This window comes from Vicia villosa, linkage group LG1 (assembly GCF_029867415.1).
Source record: "Vicia villosa cultivar HV-30 ecotype Madison, WI linkage group LG1, Vvil1.0, whole genome shotgun sequence".
NCBI lineage: Eukaryota > Viridiplantae > Streptophyta > Magnoliopsida > Fabales > Fabaceae > Vicia > Vicia villosa.
Window position 1 is genome coordinate 108,988,583 of NC_081180.1, and position 25,239 is coordinate 109,013,821.

Consider the following 25,239-nt stretch of genomic DNA (forward strand, 5'->3'; position numbering starts at 1 on the left):
GCGTCTAAATCTCAGAATTATAGGAAAATACCATAAAACTTTAGCAGGAGACAACTTTTTCTTATATCGAGGGGCACCACATTTAGGACACTCATTCAACGCTGCATACTCGTTTCGAAACAAAACGCAATCGTTTGGACATGCATGTATCTTATCATAGCTCATGCCAATAGAGGACAACATCTTTTTGGCTTCATACGTTTGATTGGGAAGAACATTATCCTCTGGTAGCATATCTTTCATAAGGGCTAATAACTCTGTGAAACTTTTATCCGACCATCCATTATCCGCCTTTAAGTTGTACAACTTTAACATCGCAGACAATCTTGTGAATTTTGAACAACCATCATACAACGGTTTCTCTGCATCGCTTACCAACCTCTCAAACATTTTGGGACAATCCTCAAGATCTTCTTCAAGCGCTTCTGCAATCTCTTCGACTCGATCGCAATCGTATGTGTCTGTGCAATCGTCGTTTGAAGCATACTTCCTATTACACCTCGACTCAGCATTCCCGTTACTTTTCTCACCATGCATTGTCCAACATGTATAACTTCTATCAATTCCAAACCGTAGTAAATGGGATCCCAACTGTTTCCCGTCAACCTTACCCCCATAACAGCAACCCAAGCAAGGACACGACATTCGAAGCGGGTCTTCGGAGCGCGCAACCGCAAATTCAACGAATTCCCATACCCCTTTCTCGTACTGTTTCGACAATCGGTGTGAATTCATCCATGTCTTATCCATGTCTTAATTAAGCTAAACAAAAACGGTCAAACTTTCACTCTTCACAAGTAACCCCTATGGCGAATTCAATTCACAAAGTTAGTAAGTACATCACTTAACGATTAACGAAATTGACATCATGAATATTCCACATGTCGGAATAATGAGTATTATTTAATATAATCTAAAAGTTACAAAGTTAGTAAGTTCATCACTTCAAAATCAGAGAATATTCCACATGTCGGAATAATGAGTATTACACTCATGTCTTAATTAATTAAGCTAAACAAAAACAACTAATTATTAAGGAACAGAACGGTATAATGCGTTTCTGTCAATAAAACGCAATGAATCAGAAGCAATAAAACGCAACATATCACGGAATGAATCAGAAGCAATAAAACGCAACATATTACTTTGGCGAGAGAGAACAATATATTACCTGTATAGTAGTAAGCAACTTGTAGACCCACACAATGTAAGATTCTTGAATGAGATCAAACTTTCACTCTTCACAAGTAACCCCTATCTAGCAAAGATATTCCTAAAAATTATAAAATAAAAAACTTAATTGAAGAGTATAAAAATGAGGTCATAATCCATAGCTTAAAAAAACAGCATTGTATCATTATGTCAAATGCATTCAAAATCAAATAACATCAATACAAAATATGACTTAATTCCACTTCAAAACATGAGATTAATTCCAACCACCTTTGAATCAATTAACTTAGAAACCGGGAAGCCACTACACCAAAAAGAACCACCAATAGTTATACTCAAACCCGACATATAATACTTGCAACGGAACCACAATAATACTTGCAATGGAAAATAAGTTGCACAAAATCTAATCTGATTGTTTTTATTAAACTAGGACAGCTAGTCACCAATGATGAAATTCAACAACTAACCTTCTTGAAAAATTAAGTCACGATTACAAAATAACCTTAGGAAATTAAAGTAATTCAAGCCAATATCATATCTAAATAATTATGTCCTACATTGCTTTGAAAATAGATTAGTTTATGATGAAAGGTAATATGATTGTGTTTCTAAATAATCTCTATCAACAATTGTTTGACTCTCTCAGAAGTCATTAATAGTATTCTCCATCAATATTTTGTAATATATCACATTATAAGTACAAATTAAATTGTCAGGTTGTTCTTACTTATATTGGCTAATAAACCAAACATGAAACTATATTAATCAGAATGAAGAGTCTGTTCAGGTACAATAACACATGGCTCATTAATGTAAACCAGAAGTTTCAACTAATTTCAAATAGGAACTTATCATTAACAATAACCAGAAGTTTGTACAATGAACATGAACAATAACCAAACCAGAAGTTTCATTTGCAATTCTTATCATTAATGTAAAAAAACACATGGTTTACAAGTTCTACTAAATAGTGGGAAGATTTTACCTGAACAGAAGTGTTGATTTTGACCAAGAAAACCCTAAAATCCCACAGAACGGCGGCGGCAGCGGCGGTGGCGTGAGAGTGAGACGACGACGGAGGGACGGGGAGTGGTTGAGAACGGCGGAGGGAGTGAGAGGAGGAGTGGTTGAGAACTTGCGAGGAAGAAGAAGACTGTTTCTGAAAAAATAGCGTGTTTTTGGAAAAAATTAGCGTGTCTCTGTTTTATGAAAAATTTAATCAGGGCTACAAGAGCGCTTTTCAGAAGCGCTTTCATACCCACCCCCTATAAGACTCCTATAAGAGCGCTTTTGGAAAGCGCTGTCATACCCCACCCTATAAGAGCGCTTTTTGAAAGCGCTTTCATACCCACCCCCTATAAGAGCGCTTTTAGAAAGCGCTTTCATACCCACCCCCTATAAGAGCGCTTTTAAAAAGCGCTTTCGTTACCCCCCCTATAAGAGCGCTTTTCTAGCGTGATTTTTTATTTTGTTTTTAGACAAACCTACCAAAGCGCTTTTGGGCATAAGCGCTGTCGTAGGTGTGCTGTTAAAAGCCAATTTTGGCGTAGTGAGATGAAAACAATTACACAAAATAAAATACGAATTAGTTTACGAGATAAATTATAGAACAATTACTTGATTAAATAAATAGACAAATATTTTCAATAGTTTTAAAAATAAACAAATTTAAAACACGAAGACACAAAATAATAATTATTTGTAAGACGTGTTTAATAATTTTGGTAAAAAAGGGTACAATTTTATCTACATTTTAAGTTAAAATAATTATATGATCATTTTATATATATATATATATATATATATATATATATATATATATATATATATATATATATATATATATATATCAATATATTTTTTATTTATATAGATATTTTTTATAATATATATAATTGTCCCAATTAATAACAAAATCTAGATCCATATATGCGCACGACATGTATAAACACGTACTACAATGAAAGAATCGCATAGCAAAAATCAAAGGCCTATTAAACAAATTGTACTTTAGTATTGTGGTAGGGTGAAATTGTCACGATGCGGCACATCTCTACAACCTGATACAATGCCGCGTAATCTTTACCGAATATTCTCAGAGTTGACAATGTTAGCCGAACCCATCATCCTTTCCTTTCCCATTAAACAAATCACTTCAAATATTCAAACATTTATTTATAATAACACACACTTGATTATTAAAAAACTAATGAATTCAATTCAATTATTTAATTCATATATACTTTTCTATATTAATTAAAGTTATTGTCTATGAACCTACAGCACGAGAAATCTGATAAACCTAATAACTGTGAAAGCAGATACACAAAAAGTGAGACATGTCTAGTTGATATAATAATAATGAATGAATAAAAACAAGGCAAAAGCTACTTTGTGTCCTACTTGCACCCAATTCATTGACCTTCTTTTCTTTTCTCACTCACAACCGCCATATATACATCTTTCTCTATATTATATCACATTTCGAATCAACGATCTCCAAAGAAAACCCTTGTTTTTCACTCCCCCAATTGAAAAAAAGTGAAGTTTCCAATTTCAGAATATTTGATGGAGAATGATTCAGGCTCACCTCAAGGTCCGGTTACGTGCGGCTCGTGGATTCGGAGACCTGAAAATCTCAATTTAGTTGTTCTCGGAAGGTCCAAGCGTGGGAATTCGTGCCCTTCTTTGCTTCAGATTTTCTCCTTTGACCCTAAAACTGTTTCTATGTCTACTTCTCCTCTGGTATTGTTCTTAAATTCTTAATCTATATCTATGTCTATGTGTTACTACGTATGTGTATATTTACGTGTGTGTACCGTGTGAGTACAGTTACTCTTTTGAAACACTTGTGTGAATTGTCCAACACGTGTTCTATGAGTCCATACAAGTGCCAGACACTGATTCATGGAATATCGGACGTGTGTCGTACAGTTGTCATACAAGTGTCGGACACTGACGTGCATAGGATCATAATTGCTATTATGCACTAATTTTGTTATTGAAGAGTGTTTCTAATGTTGAGCTTTTGGAACGACGGGTTGGAAGAACAATTTTTTTGTGGTTTTAATGAAATTATTGTTTGATTGATCTTTCAGGCCAATTTTGTGTTAGAAGCAGAGGAAGGTGATCCTGTTGCTATTGCTGTGCACCCTAACGGTGATGATTTTATGTGCTCTTTAAGCAATGGTAGCTGCAAGTAAGCTTCTTTTCTTTTCTAATCATCATAAGATTTGAAACCTTACTCTCTTATCTCAACACATTTATTGAACTGAAAACTATTTTCATAACTTGTTTCAACATTGCATTTTGCATTTCTCAAAATAACAGCTACTGCATACACTTCAAATAACGCCCAGGTCCGAAGACTGATATTTAATCTTTTAAATTTTTAAAGGAAAATGTAAAATTTTAGGCTCAGTTGTACCAAAGTTCTTTTGCATACTTTCTTGCTCTTATTTCCTAGAGTGTGTATGGCATTATAGTTATAAGCTCTACTATTATTATACAAGCTTATACCCTATAAGCTCTACTTTAATTATACGAGCTTATACCCTATAAGCTTGCAGTTTGACCTTACCAGACAAAGCCATATTTGCTAGCAGATAGTTTGTCTCGAGTTACCATTGTTTCTCCATTGGAGACAAAACCAAACATATGTAGATTGAAGTTTTTCTTTGTGGCTTGCAGATTGTTTGAGCTGTATGGTCATGAAGCAAACATGAAGCTGTTGGCCAAGGAACTAACCCCTCTGCAGGGTCTTGGTTCCCAAACATGTATTACATTTAGTGTTGATGGATCTAAATTTGCTGCTGGTGGGTTGGTAAGCATCACTCTAGATTCCAACCGATTCCGTTTATTTTCTGTGGCACTTTGAGTTCTTCCAAACTGAGTCTTGTAAGTTGTATGTTTTACTTCGGTGCTTAACTCGTATAGGATGGACGTCTCAGAATTATGGAGTGGCCTAGCATGCGCATAATTTTGGATGAACCAAAAGCACACAAATCTGTCCGGGATATGGATTTCAGGTAGAAAACTATTGAACAACTCTATCTTGATCCTTCTAAAACTGCTCTCATTTATGCATCCAGTATAATTTTATGTCATGCTTCCGCAATTTTCCGTTCCGCCATCTGCCATATTTTCATGGCGGATTTTTGGTTCACTACAATTTTCCGCAATCCACCATAGACAACACTGGATACAATGTTTTAGACAATTACAATATGCTTATATTATAAACATCTTGATTCTGAGATTTTTTATGACATTGATACTTACTGTATTGCACTTTGTTTTGTCTTACTTCAGTCTAGATTCTGAATTTCTAGCTTCAACTTCTACTGATGGTTCAGCAAGAATCTGGAAAGTTGAAGATGGTGTTCCTGTGACTACTTTGTCTCGCAACTCGGTATAGTGTGTTTGATTTCAGAACCTTCTCTGGAGTTTTTTTTTGACAAGAATATATGCAGTTACTTGTACCCCCTTGATCTAAATTTTTTATTTATCTCTTTAGGATGAAAAAATTGAATTATGCCGATTTTCCAAGGATGGAACCAAACCATTTCTATTTTGTGCCGTTCAAAAAGGTATACGAGTATCTTGTTTTGAGTATATTCTATAATATTAATTTTTTATTTGTCTCTTTTGATCAAGTATGGTATTAATCACGATGCCTCTAATTTTAAGCAGGGGATAAGTCACTAACTGCAGTTTGGGACATGGGTACGTGGAACAAAATTGGACATAAGAGGCTACTTAGAAAGTCGGCTTCAGTAATGTCAGTTAGCCACGATGGGAAATACCTTTCTCTGTAAGAACCTATATTTGCCTTGTAGTGTCAATCGATTTCTTATTTGATTGATAACACCTTGTCAATATTATAGCACATCTAAGTCATTTGAATTGCAAGGTGGGATTTTGGTTTTGGTCATACTGCCAAAACTAAAGTGTGAAGAAAAGAATGTTTGAACTGATTGTGATTTTCCATCTTACTAAACGGTCTTTGTTTTTCAACCTATAGCACTGCATTTAAGTTGAGCTTGCAGTGATTCCTTCTTTGAGTTTCTTCTCCTGTAAACCCTTTCAACCTTTGCACATATAAGTCATCTATGTCACAGACAGATTACCAAATCATTTATTTTGCTTAATTGCCGAGTTCTTTAAACAGTTGTTCTACCTCTCCTTAAACAGCGTAGCTAATTGTGTTCTACCTTATCATATTCATTTCTAATTTATACTGTATCCAATTAGCTGTGCTGTTTTGTCCTGTGCCTTGTTTGTCCTGTCTCAGAACTGAGGTTTCTCTTTGGGACCATTCAACTTAATACGAATTTGATTGTTAGTTTAAAACTACCAAAGAAAGAAACTTCAAATTGTAAATATGTTGTGGTCAAATATTTATAGCACACATCAGATAAAGTTAGTTTTTTTTAATAATAAAAGTAAACTTGTAATGCGATGAGCACCTTGCTTGTATAATCTTGAGCTCATCGGATTTCTATAATTTTAGGGCAAGTAAAGATGGAGACATATGTGTCGTTGAAGTAAAAAAGATGCAGATACACCATTATAGCAAACGACTACACCTCGGTACAACTATTGCAACGTTGGAGTTCTGTCCTAGCGAAAGGTAATTGTCCATACTCTATTGGTTTAATTTGTCACATTTTTTGTAGATATCAATCAATTCTCTTGGTCTTGGCTATTCACCTGAGCTTTAATTATTTTATGCAGGGTTGTACTTACAACCTCAGTAGAATGGGGAGCATTGGTCACTAAACTTAATGTACCTAAAGATTGGAAAGGTTATCTCTCTCCCCCTCCCTTCTCTCTCTCACACACACACATGTCCTTTATGAGAAATAATATATGTCCCTTCTCTCTCTCACACATAATATATCAGAAATAATATTTTAACTCAAATTTGACAATAGTTTTGATGGTTAACACAATTTAAATATGTGGTTTGTTATTTTTGGTGAATAGTTAAGGAAATAAGACAAGGTGTTGCAACTCAGAATGTAATGTTAGTTGAATTTGACATTTTAAATTTGTTTTGAAACATGCAGAGTGGCAGATATACTTGGTGCTCTTAGGACTATTTTTAGTGTCAGGAGTTGCATTTTACATATTCTTTGAAAACTCTGATTCATTCTGGGGATTTCCAGTGGGAAAAAACCAACAAGCGAGACCAAGGTTTAAACCAATGATAAGAGACCCTCAATCATTTGATGATCAAAACTCCTGGGGACCGGTAGATATGTAACCGCACCGACATTCTTCGATGTCATTCGATTGGAAGCAGTATCAGTAGTAGCTGTAATGTAAGTGGTAACACATTGATCTCAGGAGGGATTACACATTGTAGATTTAGACAATTGATTGCTATTACGATAATTTACCTTGGTTTCCTTTTCTTTTTGCTGAAATTTCTTAAAATTGATCTGTAATTTAATTTTATAATTAGGAATAGTCAAATTGGTTTTTGAAATATTGCAAGTTGCTCTAGAGGCTGTGATGTAATCATGGATGAATCTACGACTAAAGACATTTGGGGCATTTTTCCACTAAGATTTTTGAAATTTCAAAATATTATATAGGTGGTGTTATATTCTTTTTTTGAGGCAATAGTTATTCATTAGTTGATCTAGGAATAGTGCTGAGAAAATTTGTTGTTTATATCTTAATATGACATTACATTCGAAATAGAAATCCTTTACAAACAAATCACATTTGAAATATATATTATATTAACACCTTAATGTAAGGTAGTTAAGATATTCATACAAGAATAATTTGTTAGAAGCATAACGCGAATGAGAAAATAATTTTTTTACTTAAGATTGTTGAAATGTTTTATATATTATATTATTTAATTATATTTTAGTATTATGTGGAATCTAAGAGGGGCGTGAGCTAAAATTGCTGGACTTAATGTAATTTTTTCAAATAATCTTAGTAAAACATCTCGCTTTGACTAAACGAAACCTATTCAAATAATCATTTATTGGTTCGGTGAATTTTCGTTTCACACTTGTCAATTTTTTAAAGCTAATTTTGGCTTGTCCCGTGTAGAATTGCTCATGGAACAACTTTTCTAATTGTGCCCAGCCATGAATCGAATTTGCTGGCAACGTAGTGAACCAAGTGAAAGCATTCTTTGTTAACGAACTTGAGAAGTACTTAATTATAAGGTTTTCATTTCCGGTGATTTTGTTTGCTTCTATTAAGTACCTGGCCACATGCTCGACAGTAGACTCGGTAGTGTCCCCAAAGAATTTCTTAAATTTGGGGACCTTCCACCTAGGGGGTATATCTTATCGAATGATGTATTCGTTAAGCGGAGATGTGTAACTTGGCCTATGAAGGCCAACATTTACACCATTTCGAGCCATGATTCTTTCCACCATGGCTGTCAAATTGTTATCTGCTGCCATATTATCATGTCGAATTCGTCGCACAACTTCGTCTGCATTATGGTTTCTATCTGCCATTACTACCCTGAGAGCTCTCTCTCTCTCTCTCTCTCTCTTGGGACCTATTGTTCTTGCCTAAGAGGTTCGACCCTTGGTGGTTCGACAGTTCCCCTGGTTTGCCAAGTCCAGAGGCGGTGTATTTCTTTGATTCTAATTAATTATTTGGTCTTTGCCAAAGGTTACCCCTTGATTTTCTCTCATCAAATATCTTTGGGGTTGTGGAGGAGGTTGAGGTACACCAAAGAACTCAGCGAGACACGTCATTTGCGCTGCCATTTGCTGGTTCGCTTGAGTAGTATTTTGGATTAAAGGGTTGAAGATTGTACCCATTGTCTATGCAAGCAATTGCACCATGTAACGGTTACTTTCGTCCATTTGCTGCCTAACTACTATTGCGGAGTTACTTGTGAAATTTGGCATTTGAGACGAGAATCCTGCCCCAAAAGGCTTATTAATTTGACTTATATTATTAACAGCAGACCCAAAACCCTGCAATGGGGAAGTTACGTTCATTCTGGGCTCTGAAAATGTCGAAGTGGAATTATGCAACCCTGCCATGAGCAAAGTTGGCAGGCCATATGGCTGTTCGCGACCATTTAAAGACATAGTAAAGTTGGGAGGCCTTAGGGGCCTTTGAGAAACATTCATAATTGGGGGAGGGGTCACTGGGGGCCTCTGTGGTCCTACATATATCAAAATAGGCATAGTTTAGGTGTTCGATTTCATTGGCGTCAAACTTGTTGAAGACAGTATAACATCCAAAACAGGCGCTGAAATCGTAGTCCCCCCTGTCGAAAACACTGGGGTGATACTTCATTATTGTTAGGGGATTCTGACTAGTTGGCTGACTTTGATTTGCCATTTTCCTAACGTATTTTCTTTTAGGTATTTCTCTGTTATTTGTGGTTAATTTACCACTTCTAAGTCTCATACAACGAAAAAATGCAAGAAAGTAATGAAGGATTTTGTTTTTACTAGAACAGATATTTTCAAGCACTAGTCCCACTGGGCGTGCCAATTTGTTTAACGTGAAAATTGGTAAACAAGCGCTAGTCTTCCAAAAACAAGAATCTTTGGTTACTCACATGATCGACTTGATTGATCCTAGGACATGTGCTTTATATTTCAAACTTTGTTCTTGATAATGGATAATACTTTGACTACGTTCATGTTCTTATTAAAATGTTTGTTTCGATCTACTTAACTCTTTAAAGTAATGCTGAAACTTGTAAAAAAAGTAAACTAAAGAAAATTGAAAGTAAATTGCAAGAATATAAATTCCAGGAATAATAAGTTATATAAAACTGTAAAAATAAAATAAAATGGTGTTTACACGTACATTCTCAGAAGACTCTTTTCTCAACACGCAAATACTTTGAGTTTTTTAGTGAGATTTTGTACACAAATGAACACTCGAGTCCTAAATGCTAAGACTCCTATATATACTAAATCGAACACAACCGTTTCTAATGGTCCTTCGTTCATAACATGCCACGTCTCGCTCAACATGTCTTCCTTTCGTCCTAAAGCTCCATGTGCTTCTGGTGATACAGATAAGGACAAAAGGCAGTTATATCTTCGTTTAAAACCAACAACCTTCTCGAACGTTCCTTTTTGTAGAAGCGACCACAAAAACTTAGAAAATATTTCTAAGTCCATGTCTAACAATTTCCTCTATAAGGAGTGACTTCGACAGGACTTCAGCAAACATGTTGTTTCGTCGAAAACTCATAATATCTTTAAAAGATATTTCCTTTCCTTCATTAATAATTGTTCTGGACTGGGCCGACACTTGGTCTAAATATAGTGCAAGGCCCAAATTCAACCTGACCAAGGGAAATGCCCCATTGAGCTCCCGCTAGGGGTGATCGCGGTGCGGTTTGGGCGGTTTTGACGAAAGAAATCATCCGAACCGCAAGAGAAAAAATCGTGCGGTTTGGTTTGGTTTGGTTGACGTTTAAAAAAAATCCGAACCAAACCAAACCAACATAATGCGGTTTGGTTCGGTGCGGTTGGTTCGGTTTTTTAGAATTATTTTATTGAACCATTCATATACATATAGATGATAACATAACTTTGTATTTAGACATTCATACACTATTAAATAACAACAAAACCCGTCATATTTTAACATTAACTTTCTATTTAATATGTAAAATTTAAATTAGACAAAAGTGGAATAATAAACATAAAATAATAGTATAAAACAATATAAAAATTATTAGAATGAAACAAAAAAAATAGAAGATACGAGAGATTAGTGAAGGTGAAAAAGAAAAAACAAAAGAGTTGAGAGATTAGAGAAGAAGATGTGCGATAAAAACGAAACTGAAATAGGGAACATTTGCCTAAAAATGAGAAGGTGAAAAAGAAAGATTATAAGAGAGTAGAGATTATAGAAAAAGAGGGAAGATGTATGTGGCAAAGAAGACGCGATAATGCTATTAGAGATTTGAAAAGATCGGGACTAAAAACATGTGTAAGGACGAGAAAATTGTTCGTAATCATAAGATTAAGGTATTATAGATTTATGTTTGGGTTGGATGTGAGTTAAGTAAAAGTTAGGTTGTAACATAATGCGGTTTGATTCGGTTTGGTTCGGTTTATAAAATACAAACCGCAAACCAAACCGAACCATGCGGTTTTGTTAAAAGATGACCCAAACTAATCCGAACCAAATGCGGTTATTTGCGGTTTCGGTTTGGTTTGGTTTGGTTTGCGGTTTTCTATTGGGTTGGTTTGGTTTTGATCACCCCTAGCTCCCGCTCGCGCGGGCATGCACCTGCCCGACTACCGAGCAGGAGCCACTCTTGGCCAAGCTTAGCGAGTCCACAAACCTCATGAGAAGACCTGTGGCCCGAGCGAGACCTCCTTCAGGGTCTCGGGCAGGGGCGTCACACGAACACCTTCGTCTGCCCAAACCCTCCTCCTCATAGGGTTCCTTCACCTTCAACCCTCTGAATTATGCAGAGTCTACGCGCTTCCGAGAAGACCGCGTCTCCCTTGATACTTCGGAGCAGTTAACCCAGGATGGAGACTACGTGTCGGTCTCCACTACACACGTAGATCTTGATAGTCTCCATCTTGGGCTTGGACATCCAGTCTAATATGAAGATCTTGGCCTAGCGTTGGGGGTTATAAATACTCTCTTTCACTAGAGGGTCAGGTATTCATTCATTATCACTCTTATTCTTGTATTTGCGCTCCTTTGCTCTCTTTCTTACTTTGACATCAGAGTACCTTGCAGATACACCCCTCATTTACAGAAAGTCCAGAAGTTTGCAGACCATTGAAGATCCATTCTGATCAGGTACGATTAATAATCATTGTGTCAAAAACTCCAGCTAACAACATCACACCCACGTGTCTACCGAAAAAGGCGGATCTCCTCTTCCGAGGTCCATGGACAATCAATTCAGGATGAAAGATACATGCTGACTTTGTCTTATTCACGTAGGATCCTGGTAGTCAACTGTTTTGGGCTTGCATAATCTAGCCCAAAATAGGAGATCTTGGTTCAGCGCTGGGGCACTATAAATACCCTCTTTTATATAGGATTGGGTATTCATTCACTCTGACACTCATACTTCATACTTGCTCTCGCTCTGATTCTTACTTTGCCATCGAAATATCTTGCCGGTACAACCCCCTCCTCTTCTTTGGACTGACCAGAATCACGTTACAGACCAAGACGATCGTCTGATTCCGATAAGATCAATAATAATAATAATAATAATAATAATAATAATAATAATAATAACAATAATAATAACAATAATAATAATAATAATAATAATAATAATAATAATGTTATAAAACTAACTAAAACAATAGAGAGATCAAAGAGAGATAGAGAAGAAAGAGAGCAATATTATCTTATCTTATTCCAAGTGTGATTTACATTGTAATATGGGTCTCTATTTATAGGACTCAAGGGAGATAGAAAATCATACATATTAAACACATATTAAGTATGGAATAGGAAGATGAAGAACTAGGAGATGGATGGACATCCACTAATATAAATATTCATAACACTCCCCCTTGGATGTCCATTGAGGATATGTCTCGTTAAAACCTTACTAGAAAAAACCCAGTGGGAAAAATTCTAGTGAAGGAAAAAGAGTACAATATCCTTTGAATGTGAACTGCCTCGTTAAAAACCATACCAGGAAAACCCAATGGGACAAAACCATGGTGAAGGAAAAAAGAGTGCAAAACATATGTATTTCTCCCCCTCATGCAAACATTTACATGTGAGACAATATTCTTTGTAGTCGTTGCTTAAAATGTCTTCTTCGAAGTGACTTCATGTAGTGGTAATAGTTATGCGGGATTTTATGAAGTTGTTGCCATGATTTGTTTCATAGATCTCCATGAAATGGTTGTACCATCACATGTAAATAAATAACCTCTTTTTGATCTACCATTGTGAGAATCTGACAAGTAACCTGCATCTCTAAGATAACGAAGTATATGGTTGACCGCTTTCCAATTTCTTCGTGTAGATGAATAATTCTATCTTACTTATAGATTGACCGCAAATGATATATCATGATGTGTGTATTTAGCAAGGTGCATTAGTACTCCAATTTCACTAAGATATGGTACTTCAGGACCAAGCAATTTTTATCCTTTTCTCGAGGCCTAAAAAGATCTTTCTCCATATCTAATGATCTAACAACCATATTGGAGTAGGCAACATGTGACATTTGTTCATATAGAATCATTTCAACACTTTTCTATATAGCCTTCTTGATGTATAAATATTCTTTTGTCCACATGCTCAATTTGCAAACCTAGACATATTTTGTCTTTTCTAGGTCCTTCATCTCAAACTCTTTATTTAAGCAATTTATAGCTTTTGGAAGCTCTTCAGGAGTTCCAATAATACTTATGTCATCCACATAGACAACTATTATTGCAAATACTTTTCCACATCATTTTAAGAAAATAAAAGGACAAATTGATCATACCACATGCGTCTAGATTGTTTCAATCCATAGAGAAACTTGTTCAATTTGATGGAGTGGTTTTCTCGAGATCCACAATTACGTGCCTCTGGTTTATTGAATCCTTCAGGGAGTTTCATGTAAATGTCACTATTAAGTGAACCATATAAATAAGATGTCATAACATCCATCATGTTCAAACTAGGCCCTTCATGTGCTACAAGACTAATTAAATATCAAAAATCGATTGAATCCACTACAGGTGGATATGTTTTATTAAAATCTATCTTAGGTCTTTGTGAAAATCATTGAGCAATAAATCAAACTTTACACCATTCTTATTTTTCTTTTTCACAAAAACTCATTTATATCTAATTGGTTTCACACCTTGAGGTGTTCGGATTACAGGTCCAAAAGTGAGTCACTTGTAAAGTGAGTTTAATTCTTCTTCAATTGAATATATTTATTTTGGCCAATTCTCACTTAGTCTACAATCTTTAATAGACTTTGACTCATGATCCTCGTTATCATTGATCACTTTGTCAATATTGACTTTATTTGGTTATCTCAATTTCGGTTCCATTCCATTTCATCCATGACATAATTTATCGAGATCTCTTTATTTCATATTTCAAGTACTTATTTGTTCTTCTGGAACTAAAAATTAAGTTATGTCAAAGTGCTCTTAGCATTTTCATATCCTCACTTGGGTCATCTTTAGTTTCTTTTCTTAGTAAAGGACTTTTAACATTGGAACCGACTTTCATACCACGCTTCAGGCGCAGCTACAACTCATTTGCAATATTATATTATCCAATATGAGAATCCACTTTGAGTGGAGTATTACCAGCTGATAATTTATTTCATAAACTTTGCAAGTGAATAATATTTTGAACTTTTGGTTCATATTGATTTGTACGAGGATCAATACAACAATTTATTTTAACTTGTTCATTTGAACTTCTTGTTCATGATTTCAGCTGTTCATTTCCCTCCTCCTAATATTGGGAAAATTAATTTATTAAGTGATAATCAGCCTACTGGGCTGCAATCAAGTATTTGATTATTTGCTCAAATTATATCCTCAAAATTGAGATTCATATTAATTATATTTTTCCAATATTCTTTCATGACTCATCTTAATGTATTATATTGGAGCAATTGGAATATACACAACACATCCAAATGTTCACTAAGATGAGAAATATTAGAATACATTAGGGAGGACTAAGATATAGTATAATGTTGGCTTAATGCGAATAAATATCTTAATATCATACTTTGGGTGTTTCAAATATATAATTTAGAATTGATGATCTCATAAGTATCAACCATATAATTAACTTTAGACGTCTAAAGAATGGATCTTCGGGTCCATTTTCTTTTTATGAACATATATTACATGATATTCAATATCAATTTTAATAATATATATGTGATACTTATACAGGAATTTCTATAAAAAAAGTTCAGAAAACAAGATCTTAGTCTAATTAGGTGAGAAAATAATTTCACAAACTTCTGGTTGTGAATAGAGACATATGCATGATATTTTAGTCGATGCAACAGTTAATGTCATAAAAACGCAATTTCTCAAATTTTAATTTTCTTTTAGAAACACACAAAAATTTAATGGATTGAAGAAACTTCTGGTTCTTCAATACAAATTATTCGCATCATATTATATCTGAGATGACCCAACCGGTTTTACCAACGACATATTTAAGTGTAATTTGTAAACTACTGGTTTACAATGACATGTGCTTAAATTGTACTAATATAAGTGTAGTACAAGCCCAAGGAAAAAAAGATGGTAGCTTTTTTATTATACATTTTATGTCCAAATTCATTTGTGTAATACAAATATATTCAATACCTCCAGTATAATTCAAAACCAATATAATAATAGTATCTCATTATTAAACACTTTAATCAAACACATTCATATGAACATATTATCATATAATTATCAAACAATTACCCCTTATAAAATTAAACATATTTAATCAAACAATATTATATCACTAAAATTATATCGTCATATAATTAATTTGATTTACTATCCTTCAGGGATGGATAAGTTCTTCAAAAACTATAAAAATAATTTATTTTTCTATCCTTCAGGGATGCTTGATAAGTTCTTCAGGAACTATAAAAATAATTTGTTATATACAATAATCTAAAAAATATATATAACCATCCTTCTGGGATGCGTTAAAATTATTTGTGCCATTTTTCTAGAATGACAATATTTTAATGAGCATATTACAAGTTATGATTTTTAGATCGATACAAAAAAAAATTTATGAAATCCTTCTGGGATTCAATAATATTATAGATGCGACCTTTTAAAGATTATCGAACTTTGAATTCTTCTGAAATTCATCAATTATTGATAAACACAATACTCGATTAAACTCAATCTTTGAATAATAATTTGGAGATAGTTTAATAATAATAATCTTTAGTTCTACAAATATCACATCACAAATTATTTCCATAAACAACAGTCAAGAAAAATTATTCTTTGTGCAATCCTTCAGGGATGCTTGAATATTAAATTAACACTTTTATGTGTTAAAATTCAATTTCGGACAAACATATAGAAATGCTTTAATGTTAAATTCTTCTGGAATTTAACAAGAATTATCAAAGAAATATAATATTATTGTACAAGGTAAATAAATTTATCTATAAAATATATAAAAAATAAACATATTTATATGAAGAAAAAAAATAGTAACAAAATCATGAATTATATTATATTGGTTCAAATATATTAAGATTAGAAAATAACGGAAAACCTGGCTATATCATGACTCGCGTTGTAGAGTATCGTGCTGATAACGTGTTATAAAACTAACTAAAACAATAGAGAGATCAAAGAGAGATAGAGAAGAAAGAGAGCAATATTATCTTATCTTATTCCAAGTGTGATTTACATTGTAATATGAGTCTCTATTTATAGGACTCAAGGGAGATAGAAAATCATACATATTAAACACATATTAAGTATGGAATAGGAAGATGAAGAACTAGGAGATGGATGAACATCCACTAATATAAATATTCATAACAAATAATAATAATAATAATAATAATAATAATAATAATAATAATAATAATAATAATAGAAAGGAAAGGAATGGGAGAGAAAAGAAAATGAAAGGAAATAGACCTTAAATGAATTATTTTCTAGGGAGTCGTCATTATATCTCATCGTCACAATGGCAACCATGCATTGTTTGTCTAGACATATTCAAGTGATGAATTGATCAATCAACATGTCACAAGAGATAAAGCCTTATTTAATTCTTCTTGATGTATATTTTCAAGATAATTTGTGAAATGAAATGAGTCTAAAGTGCCATCATAGTTGATTTCTACCTAGTAACCGTGAAATTCATCTTCTCCTTAATGTTGAAGAACTGTTTGATTAAGTTTCTTTCGCCGCAATCTCATGACTATCCATTGATAAGTAATAAAGAGATTTTACTTTACTCATATTATATATAATACTTATATAAATTATTCATTTAAATGAGTTCAGACATATTCTTCTAAAAAGAGTGGGAGGGTATGTTTGATTATGTGATAAAAAGAATAATTTTAAGTGAATTAATTTTGTAAAATTAATTTTGACTAAAAGGAGATAAAATAATTTATATTTAAATAAATTATTATAAATTTTATCAATTCTTAATGAAACATGTAAAAAATCAATTTTATGAATACTTAAAAACAATGAAACCAAAACCAATGATCCAGAAAAATGGGAAATTTAGAATGAAAAAAAAAACTTGTTAGTTATAGCATCAAAATAGCTTTTCTGAGTTTACGGTTGTAAGTGGGCAGTGAATTTGAGGAACAAGTTATGATAGAGAAATATCTTGTCTTCCCTTGTCATTAGAAAAGGGTGTTGTATTTTTTCTTCTTATCTTTTTTTATTGGTTCGAACTTCGAAGTTGAATCATACAAAGACACTAAACGCCAACAACAACAATAATAATAGTAATAACATACACTAGTAAACAGAAGAAGAAAGAGTTATCAGAATCAGCATGAATTGTCTTCACATTCACAATCTTTCAAGGTTCGTTCCTTCTATTCATCATCATATTCATATTCAGATTCATATTCTTATTCAGTACTTACTCTCTCTTTTTTCATTTTCAGATTGTCTCTTTTACCCTTCCACACACTTGTTACTCCTAATACTCGTCACTACTCTTCTTCTCTTTCCTTCATCCCTAAATCTCCAATCATGTCACTTAAGGTAACTTTCCACATTTTCATTTTTTTCCTTAACAAAACCCTAATACAACAATTATTGACTGTTTCTTCTGCAGGCTGCTTCTGGTTCTATACCAAGTGCAGAGAAAAGTAGTAGCTCTGATGTTGAGGAGGTCGTCAAGTCTGAGACATACAGCAATAACATGACAGAAGCCATGGGTGCTGGTATTCTGCTTTTCATTTACTAACAATCAAGCTTTATTATTATTCTGTTAAATCCATGGATATTGATCAAACAATCGCATAGACCTCAATTTCGATATAGATTCATTTTGACTGAGGTGTCCAACACTTGTATGACACTCGAGCAACAAGTGTCGAAAAAGTTAGACAAATGTCTCTCGGAAAAATGGTCTTTTTCTTTGATTGGACACTCTTAGAAGTTAGAATCAGTGTCCAAACTTGTATGACTCTCAAAAAAATACGTGTCAGACAATTTAGACAAGTGTTTCATAAAAAAAGTTTTCTTTTCTTTGTTTCAATGCACTTTATACATATCTTGAACAAATCTCACTCACATCTAAAAGGATTTAACATGTATTGAAGTAATGTTAACAATCAATAAAGATTAAAGACATTAATTCTGATTAAAATATTTTGAACTCTTTAAACAATAGATGGATAAATGAAACTCAAATATCATGATATATGTAGCGGTGTCAGCGTCCTATATTTTTTACATTTTCGGTGTTAGAGTGTCCGTGTCAGAGTATGTGCTATATAATGCTTCAATGCTTCTTAAATCAAACTATTTCTAACTTGATGTACTTTCTTTTTGCTTATGTTTAAAAACAAGATCTCGAAAGCCATTTTGGGGAAATCTGAGTATTTCTTTTGCTTGCAACTTCGTGTTAATTGTATTTTTTATTTGTGGGTTAAATGAGCTAAAATACTTCTAATTGTTGAGCTAAACCTTCTTCATTTGCTAAGATAATTGTAACAGCCCCTTGTTTTTGCAATATTTGTATTTGGCTAATAATTTGGACTTACTGATGTTTCATTTCTGTTATGAACATGATCAATCTGTTAATTTGTTTTTGAGTATTAGATTCTGTTGACCCTTTCTAACAGATTGCTAAACAGTTTTGACTTATAGGCATGAATTAGGAATGAACTACAACTTCATCCTACCAGACTTGATTGTCGGATCATGCTTGCAGGTTTTCTTTTTGCTTCCGTTATGATCCACTTCTGTCGAATTTAGTTTGGTTTGATCCTGACTTCTTTTTAATTTTGTCTTAAACTGCCAGACTCCTGAAGATGTTGATAAGCTGCGTAAAATCGGAGTGAAAACTATATTTTGCTTACAACAAGACCCAGACCTAGAGTATGCTGAATATATTTGTTTAATATGGTTCATTTTCAGCATTTGTGACGTGGTACACGGATTTAATCTATTAAAGAAAAAATCATTTTGTTTCTTAATACTGTGTAGATATTTTGGAGTTGACATCAATGCCATACGAGAATATGCCAAGACATGCAATGACATTCAACACTTGCGCGCTGAGATAAGGTTCGTAATGGCATGCTTTTTTTAAATTACAATAATCGAAGAGCTTATTGGGTTTAGATTGGCAAGGATTAAAAGAGAAATCCTGCTAAAAAAATCTATTACTTTATTGCATTTTCTAAATATATTGTACTTCTCACATATTATGGATTTTGGATTAGACTAGTTGGTAATGTCACCTTGCATACATAGTTTCTAATTTTATAGAATCTTGAGTAAAGTTTTAGTCATTTCTGCACTTTGTGATTTCGTGTAATAGTGGCATATCTATTTACTTGTGGTATTTGCAGCTAAACAGTGATGTCTTTTTGCCTTGCACATCCCAATGCCTTTGTATGTCATGCACTTTTTCACACTCTGATGATTTAATGTGGATGTTGCAGGGACTTTGATTCATTTGATTTACGGAAGCGGCTTCCTGCTGTAATTAGCAAATTATACAAAGCAGTTAAATCTAATGGAGGTGTGACATATATACATTGCACTGCTGGACTTGGAAGAGCTCCAGCTGTTGCGGTATGTCTCTTGGTTTCCTTTTTTGTATACATGTTACTACCAGATAATCAGAACTATTTAACCTAAAATGTTTTTGGTTTAGTTCTTGGTATCCTGAAGAAAATAATTTTAAGCAATTTTTAAATATAGATTATGTAAACTGTACAACAAATTCAGAATAGCAGCCATCCATCCCACTATCCTCTATCCCGTCCGTGCTCATCTTCTCCTCTCTGATATCCAAGACTGATAAGTGATAACACTTTAATTTTGCCTTACTTTGTGAAATGGCGGTAACAGGTTCTAGTTATATAAGCAGATTCTAAGCATCTGGTTAAGTATTCTAGGGTCATTTGAGTTGATTTGGCTTGGGTGCATATAAGTTCCTAATTTCAAGATGTTTTCTGAAGCTCCTTTTGTTTCTATAGAGAGGGCTGAAAGGAAAATCCTAAAAAAAAATTCACTTATTTTCTCAATAGTGAAGTCTAAACATAAAATGTGAGCTTTCTAGACTGTATACTCATTACATAGGGGTGGCAAAACGGGCCCGGTCCGCGGGAAAAGCCCGTTTCACCCGCACTTTTACGCGGGGCGGGACAAGGTTTTATGCCCGCTCCCTTTAGTGTGTCCGCTCCGTCCCGCCCCATTTTTTTGCGGGCTTTTACGGGCATTAGCTTTTTCATACAATTTCTATTTTTAGGCCTAAAAGGTTCGATGCCCGCGGGCTTTCCCCGCCCCGCCCTCACTTTTTTGCGGGGCAAGATTTTGACCCGCACAATCAAATATGCCAGCCCCGCCCCGCCCCACTTTTTCGCGGGCTTTTGCGGGGCGGGCCTAAACGGGGCGGGCATGCCCGTTTGCCAGTCATTAGTGCTTAACATCATAATTAACCAATCCAAATTTGCCATTGTCTAACAATTTGTTTTTGTTTCAGTTGACATATATGTTTTGGATTCTGGGTTATAAACTCAATGAAGCTAATTCACTACTTCTGGTAACTTTACTCAGTACTTCTTTTTTATTGTTTGACATTCTAGTATATGTTTATCGAGGCTATTGGTAGATAATACGTTGTACAGCTTTCCATATTTTTAATTGCTCGAGTCAAACAGAAGTGACTTGTTCACAAATTAGTTATTGGTGAATTATGGAGCAGGACATTTAACGAACCAATAGATTTAGTTGTTTTTCCTCATTCTTTGACAGTATTTTCTGCAGTTGTTTTTCTAAAATACCGTTGCATATTTTCTGATTATTTTTATCTAAAGAAGTTTAGTAATTATTTATTATTTAATGTCATGTTGCGTTTCTTTACGTCTTAGAATTCTCATTCCTGTAGTTTGATGATCATAATTTTTCTGAACTAGTTTCTTTTGCAATTGGTCAAAAGAGGGAAATGAGATTGAGTTATTGTTGAGTTCTCCTGAGTTTTTTAATTCTTGCAGAGCAAAAGGTCATGCTTTCCAAAACTGGATGCCATAAAAAGTGCAACGGCCGATATTGTGAGTCAATTTATTTTTTATATGTTTATATGTCTATGCTCTATTGTTTTTTAACTAAAGTTTTTTTTCCTTTCTTTTCTATCATTCTCATTTATAGCGTGCTTCTTATTAACTTATTGTGAAAATGTCATGATGATAATTTAAATGATATGCACACATACTTTTTAATGTGCACACATACTTTTATCGGGGAAAGGAATCTGAACTTGAAAGGGATTTTATCTATCAATCATTTTAACAGATCATCCCATTGTCTTACATGTGACCCGTTTCTTTACCATTATGATCATGGAGTAAAAAATGTTTTCCTTCGAATAGGAAACATGACCTATGATGTTGCATGGCGCGTAACTATATGATTAATTATAGCATCTCTTAGTTGCTTGTATATATTTTCCCTGCTTATATAACTCAAATATTTGGTTATCATATATTTATATACTAATTTATTTTAATACTATCATTAACCTTTATTTATCTATGGTCCTTAAAGCTTACAGGACTCAGTAAGAAGCCCGTCACTTTGTCATGGGGACACAGCAATTGCTCTAATGTGGAAATTTCTGGACTTGATATTGGATGGGGGCAGGTGATGATTGAGATTTCCTATTTAGATTTAAGAAATATCTCAGTTCCCTGATATAGAAAGTGTAATGCTACATTACATGGAGATATTTTTAAATTGCATCCTCATATCAATTAACTAGTTAACTCTGCTTCAGACTTCAGTTACAAGTTACAACATTTATCATGTTTTGAAACACGTTCACACGCACAGTCTTTAGTTTTCTGTTGGGATTTTCATGCTGTATAGCCTTTTCTGTGTAGCCTCTAGCTCATGATATATTCAGGTTTTGCATTGAACTGCACATAGATTAGAAGAAAATTCTGTGTTCAATTCCTGCTTCAGATTCTACAAATCACTTTAAGCACCAATGTTTATTTTGTAGATGACACATTTTTAGTCACAAGGCCCTGAAATTCAGTAGCTTATATAGTTTCCTATTCAACACTATCGTTTCTATTCACTCTGATATCAAAAGTTTCCTGTTCAACACTATTGTTTCCTATTCAACACTATGAAGTGTCATTCCCATTCAAATATTCTGATTTTTATAGACAATCTGATGTAGTTTGAATTATTTACTAACTTTAAATATATGCTAATACTCGTGCCAAAGACTTACTCAGTATTTATTGATCCCTTTTCAGAGAGTGCCCTTAGTTTTTGATGACAAACAGGGTTCATGGTTTCTCAAGAAGGAAATGTTTGTAAGTACACTTCACTTGTTAAAACTGTGCAGTTATTAATTTATAGTTTCATCTCATATTGACGAATGATCGCATAACTTGAGATCAACAATACGATAAAATAAAGGAATATTGAATAATTTGCTTAAAACATTTTAAAGGATAGTGTTTGGTTCAATACATTTATGAGAAATAAGGTAAATTTTTTTGTATACTATTTACCAGGAAGGGCACTACGAGTACAAGTACATTGTTGATGGTGAATGGACATGCAATAATGACGAGCTTATAACCTCTCCCAACAAAGATGGCCATGTCAACAATTTTATTGATGTAAGTTTCAAGTTTCAACTACTACTACTTTGTTAAGAAAATAAATTGTGATTGTTAACTCTTTACCATACACAGTTAGTTCTTGATTTCACATGTCTTGTCATCTCTGAACAGGTCGTTGATGATGCCGATGGTGATCGTGCATCTCTTCGGGAGAGAGTGACTGGTGATGATCCCAATCTCACAGAAGATGAACGAAACAAAATAATAGAGTTTCTGGAAGCATCTCCCGATGAGGATCTCTGAACTGTCAATGCGCATGCTTGTTGATATGTAAAGTAGTAGATGCACGTATATAATGTACTCCATTAAATAAAAGGTTGAATCTGAACCTTCAAATCTCTGTTAATGTTAATGTAATATTAGCATGTAGAAGCTTGTTAGGTTCCATAGCAATCAAATAGCATAATATTTCCAATAAACCATGATATTGTACACAAATAAATATGAGGTGAAGAGTTGCATTCTTCATGACATATGTACCAGGAAAATTCTTAAGTGTCATAAATACCATTCCATGAAGCATCCCCTTTGTCGCACGCTCGCGAAAAATGAACAGAGTCGCCACCAATATATTTATCCCATAAGGGAAAGGAATATCAGAAAACCTAACAAAGGGAGGAACAGGGTCTTGCGACCAGAGAATCAAGGTACGGGAGTCGGTTACGCGAGGGGAAGGTGCTAGCACCCCTCACGCCCATCGTACTCGATGGTATCCACCTATGTTTGTTTCTATCTAAGGGGTGTATACTATGTCTATGTCTAAATGCGAAATGAATGCAAAATGTAGGGAAAATAAAGAATTGTACTCGCACGGGCCCTACCCCGCTGCCTACGTATCCTTTTCAGGAATCAGAGTTACCGTAGCTCGGCTAAAGATTTTCTGTTTGTTTTTGTGTTTTTTAGTTGGGCGGCGTTAACGCTCACGCTCTTGCACAAGGGGACAGCCTAGGATACAATGGAGCGGAGATAACTTGCCCTTAGAAAGGAGAAAAAGAGATTGGTTTGTATCTTTTAAGGGTAATTCCATGATGACGAGAACCTACTACAAGGCTTCGCATCACTTCCTCACTTTTGTTTTAAGTCTGAACATTTATTAGGTTTTTTGAAGTGTTTTTGGTTGGTGTTTTTTAAGGGATTTTAACTTTGTGACTTAGATCATACCAAAAAGAGTTTTGTTTTGCATATTTAGAGAAAGCACATCGAGGCCTACACCACGATCGTTTCTCTAAACAACGGTTAAGAAATACATCGAAGCTTCACACTTCAATCATTTCTTCTCCGCTAAGTAAAGGAGATACAAAAGAGTTTTTTATGAATATTTAGAGAATGCACATCGAGGCCTACACCACGATCGTTTCTCTAAACAACGGTTAAGAAATACATCGAAGCTTCACACTTCAACCATTTCTTCTCCGCTAAGTAGGAAAGAACATACATCGGGGCCTACACCCCAATCGTTTCTTTCCTACTATGAAATATAGTAACGGTATGATCTTCATCGATATTTATTAAGTATTTTAAAAGTTGAAAGGGAAAAGAATGAAAGAAGGGAACTACTTCTAAATCTAGTCTAAGTTGTCTACACATTGGGATTAAAATGAAAAAAACTATACAATTATTAACAACAAAAAAAATATACATGGAGTAGGTAAATGAAAATCAATATGCGACAAATAAAATTGAGAATTATAGCAAACAAATGATACTCACAAGCACACATAATTCTATATAAAAAATTGAGACTAAAAAATAATTCCTAAGTCTATTAGAGATTTATTTACAAGGAAGTATTAAAAACAAAGAAATTTCAAACATATTGTAAAGAAAAAAGTTTATTAAAAGGGCTAAAAACAATTAGAAAAAATAACAAAAATCGTGACAATCATATACAAAATCTAAACTATCTACACATTGATTTTATGCATTTTTTATTTGAATTAAAAAAGGAGTTATGAGCTAAAAATATAAAAACAAAACAGAAATAAAGTGAGACTCTAATCTACACTGCAGGGGGTGAACTAGCAGTTTTCAAAATGAACTAAAACTATGTTAAGAAGCAAACTGGGCCTAATTACAGGGGTGCGGATAGTGAGGGCGCCCATGGCCCGAGATCACTGAGGCGCGTGTGTCAGCAGTTTGGGGGTGAAATTCCGGAAAGATTCTAAAGCCCAAGTGCGTGGCCCATTACACTATCTATCCAGCTTTTATTCCTTTACTTCATTCAGCATTTATTTATTCTTTTT

At 34.0% G+C, this 25,239-nt stretch overlaps 2 protein-coding genes across 2 annotated transcripts; both read left to right on the forward strand.

Moving 5' to 3' along the window:
- The first annotated feature begins 3,461 nt into the window (after positions 1 to 3,461).
- LOC131643811 (SEC12-like protein 1) lies at positions 3,462 to 7,749 on the forward strand. The gene is made up of 10 exons (XM_058914134.1): positions 3,462 to 3,921; positions 4,275 to 4,375; positions 4,867 to 4,999; positions 5,113 to 5,204; positions 5,488 to 5,587; positions 5,693 to 5,765; positions 5,869 to 5,989; positions 6,689 to 6,808; positions 6,913 to 6,983; positions 7,248 to 7,749. Exons 1-10 carry the CDS (start codon positions 3,745 to 3,747, stop codon positions 7,442 to 7,444), a joined length of 1,185 nt encoding a protein of 394 aa, XP_058770117.1. The 5' UTR covers positions 3,462 to 3,744; the 3' UTR covers positions 7,445 to 7,749.
- A 9,684-nt stretch (positions 7,750 to 17,433) lies between these two features.
- LOC131643813 (phosphoglucan phosphatase DSP4, amyloplastic) lies at positions 17,434 to 23,526 on the forward strand. The gene is made up of 13 exons (XM_058914135.1): positions 17,434 to 17,699; positions 17,783 to 17,882; positions 17,956 to 18,064; positions 18,983 to 19,059; positions 19,150 to 19,226; positions 19,335 to 19,415; positions 19,796 to 19,928; positions 20,842 to 20,901; positions 21,353 to 21,409; positions 21,903 to 21,998; positions 22,622 to 22,681; positions 22,886 to 22,993; positions 23,108 to 23,526. The coding sequence occupies exons 1-13, from the start codon at positions 17,668 to 17,670 to the stop codon at positions 23,237 to 23,239; spliced, it is 1,122 nt and encodes a 373-aa protein (XP_058770118.1). The 5' UTR covers positions 17,434 to 17,667; the 3' UTR covers positions 23,240 to 23,526.
- Positions 23,527 to 25,239: the final 1,713 nt, after the last annotated feature.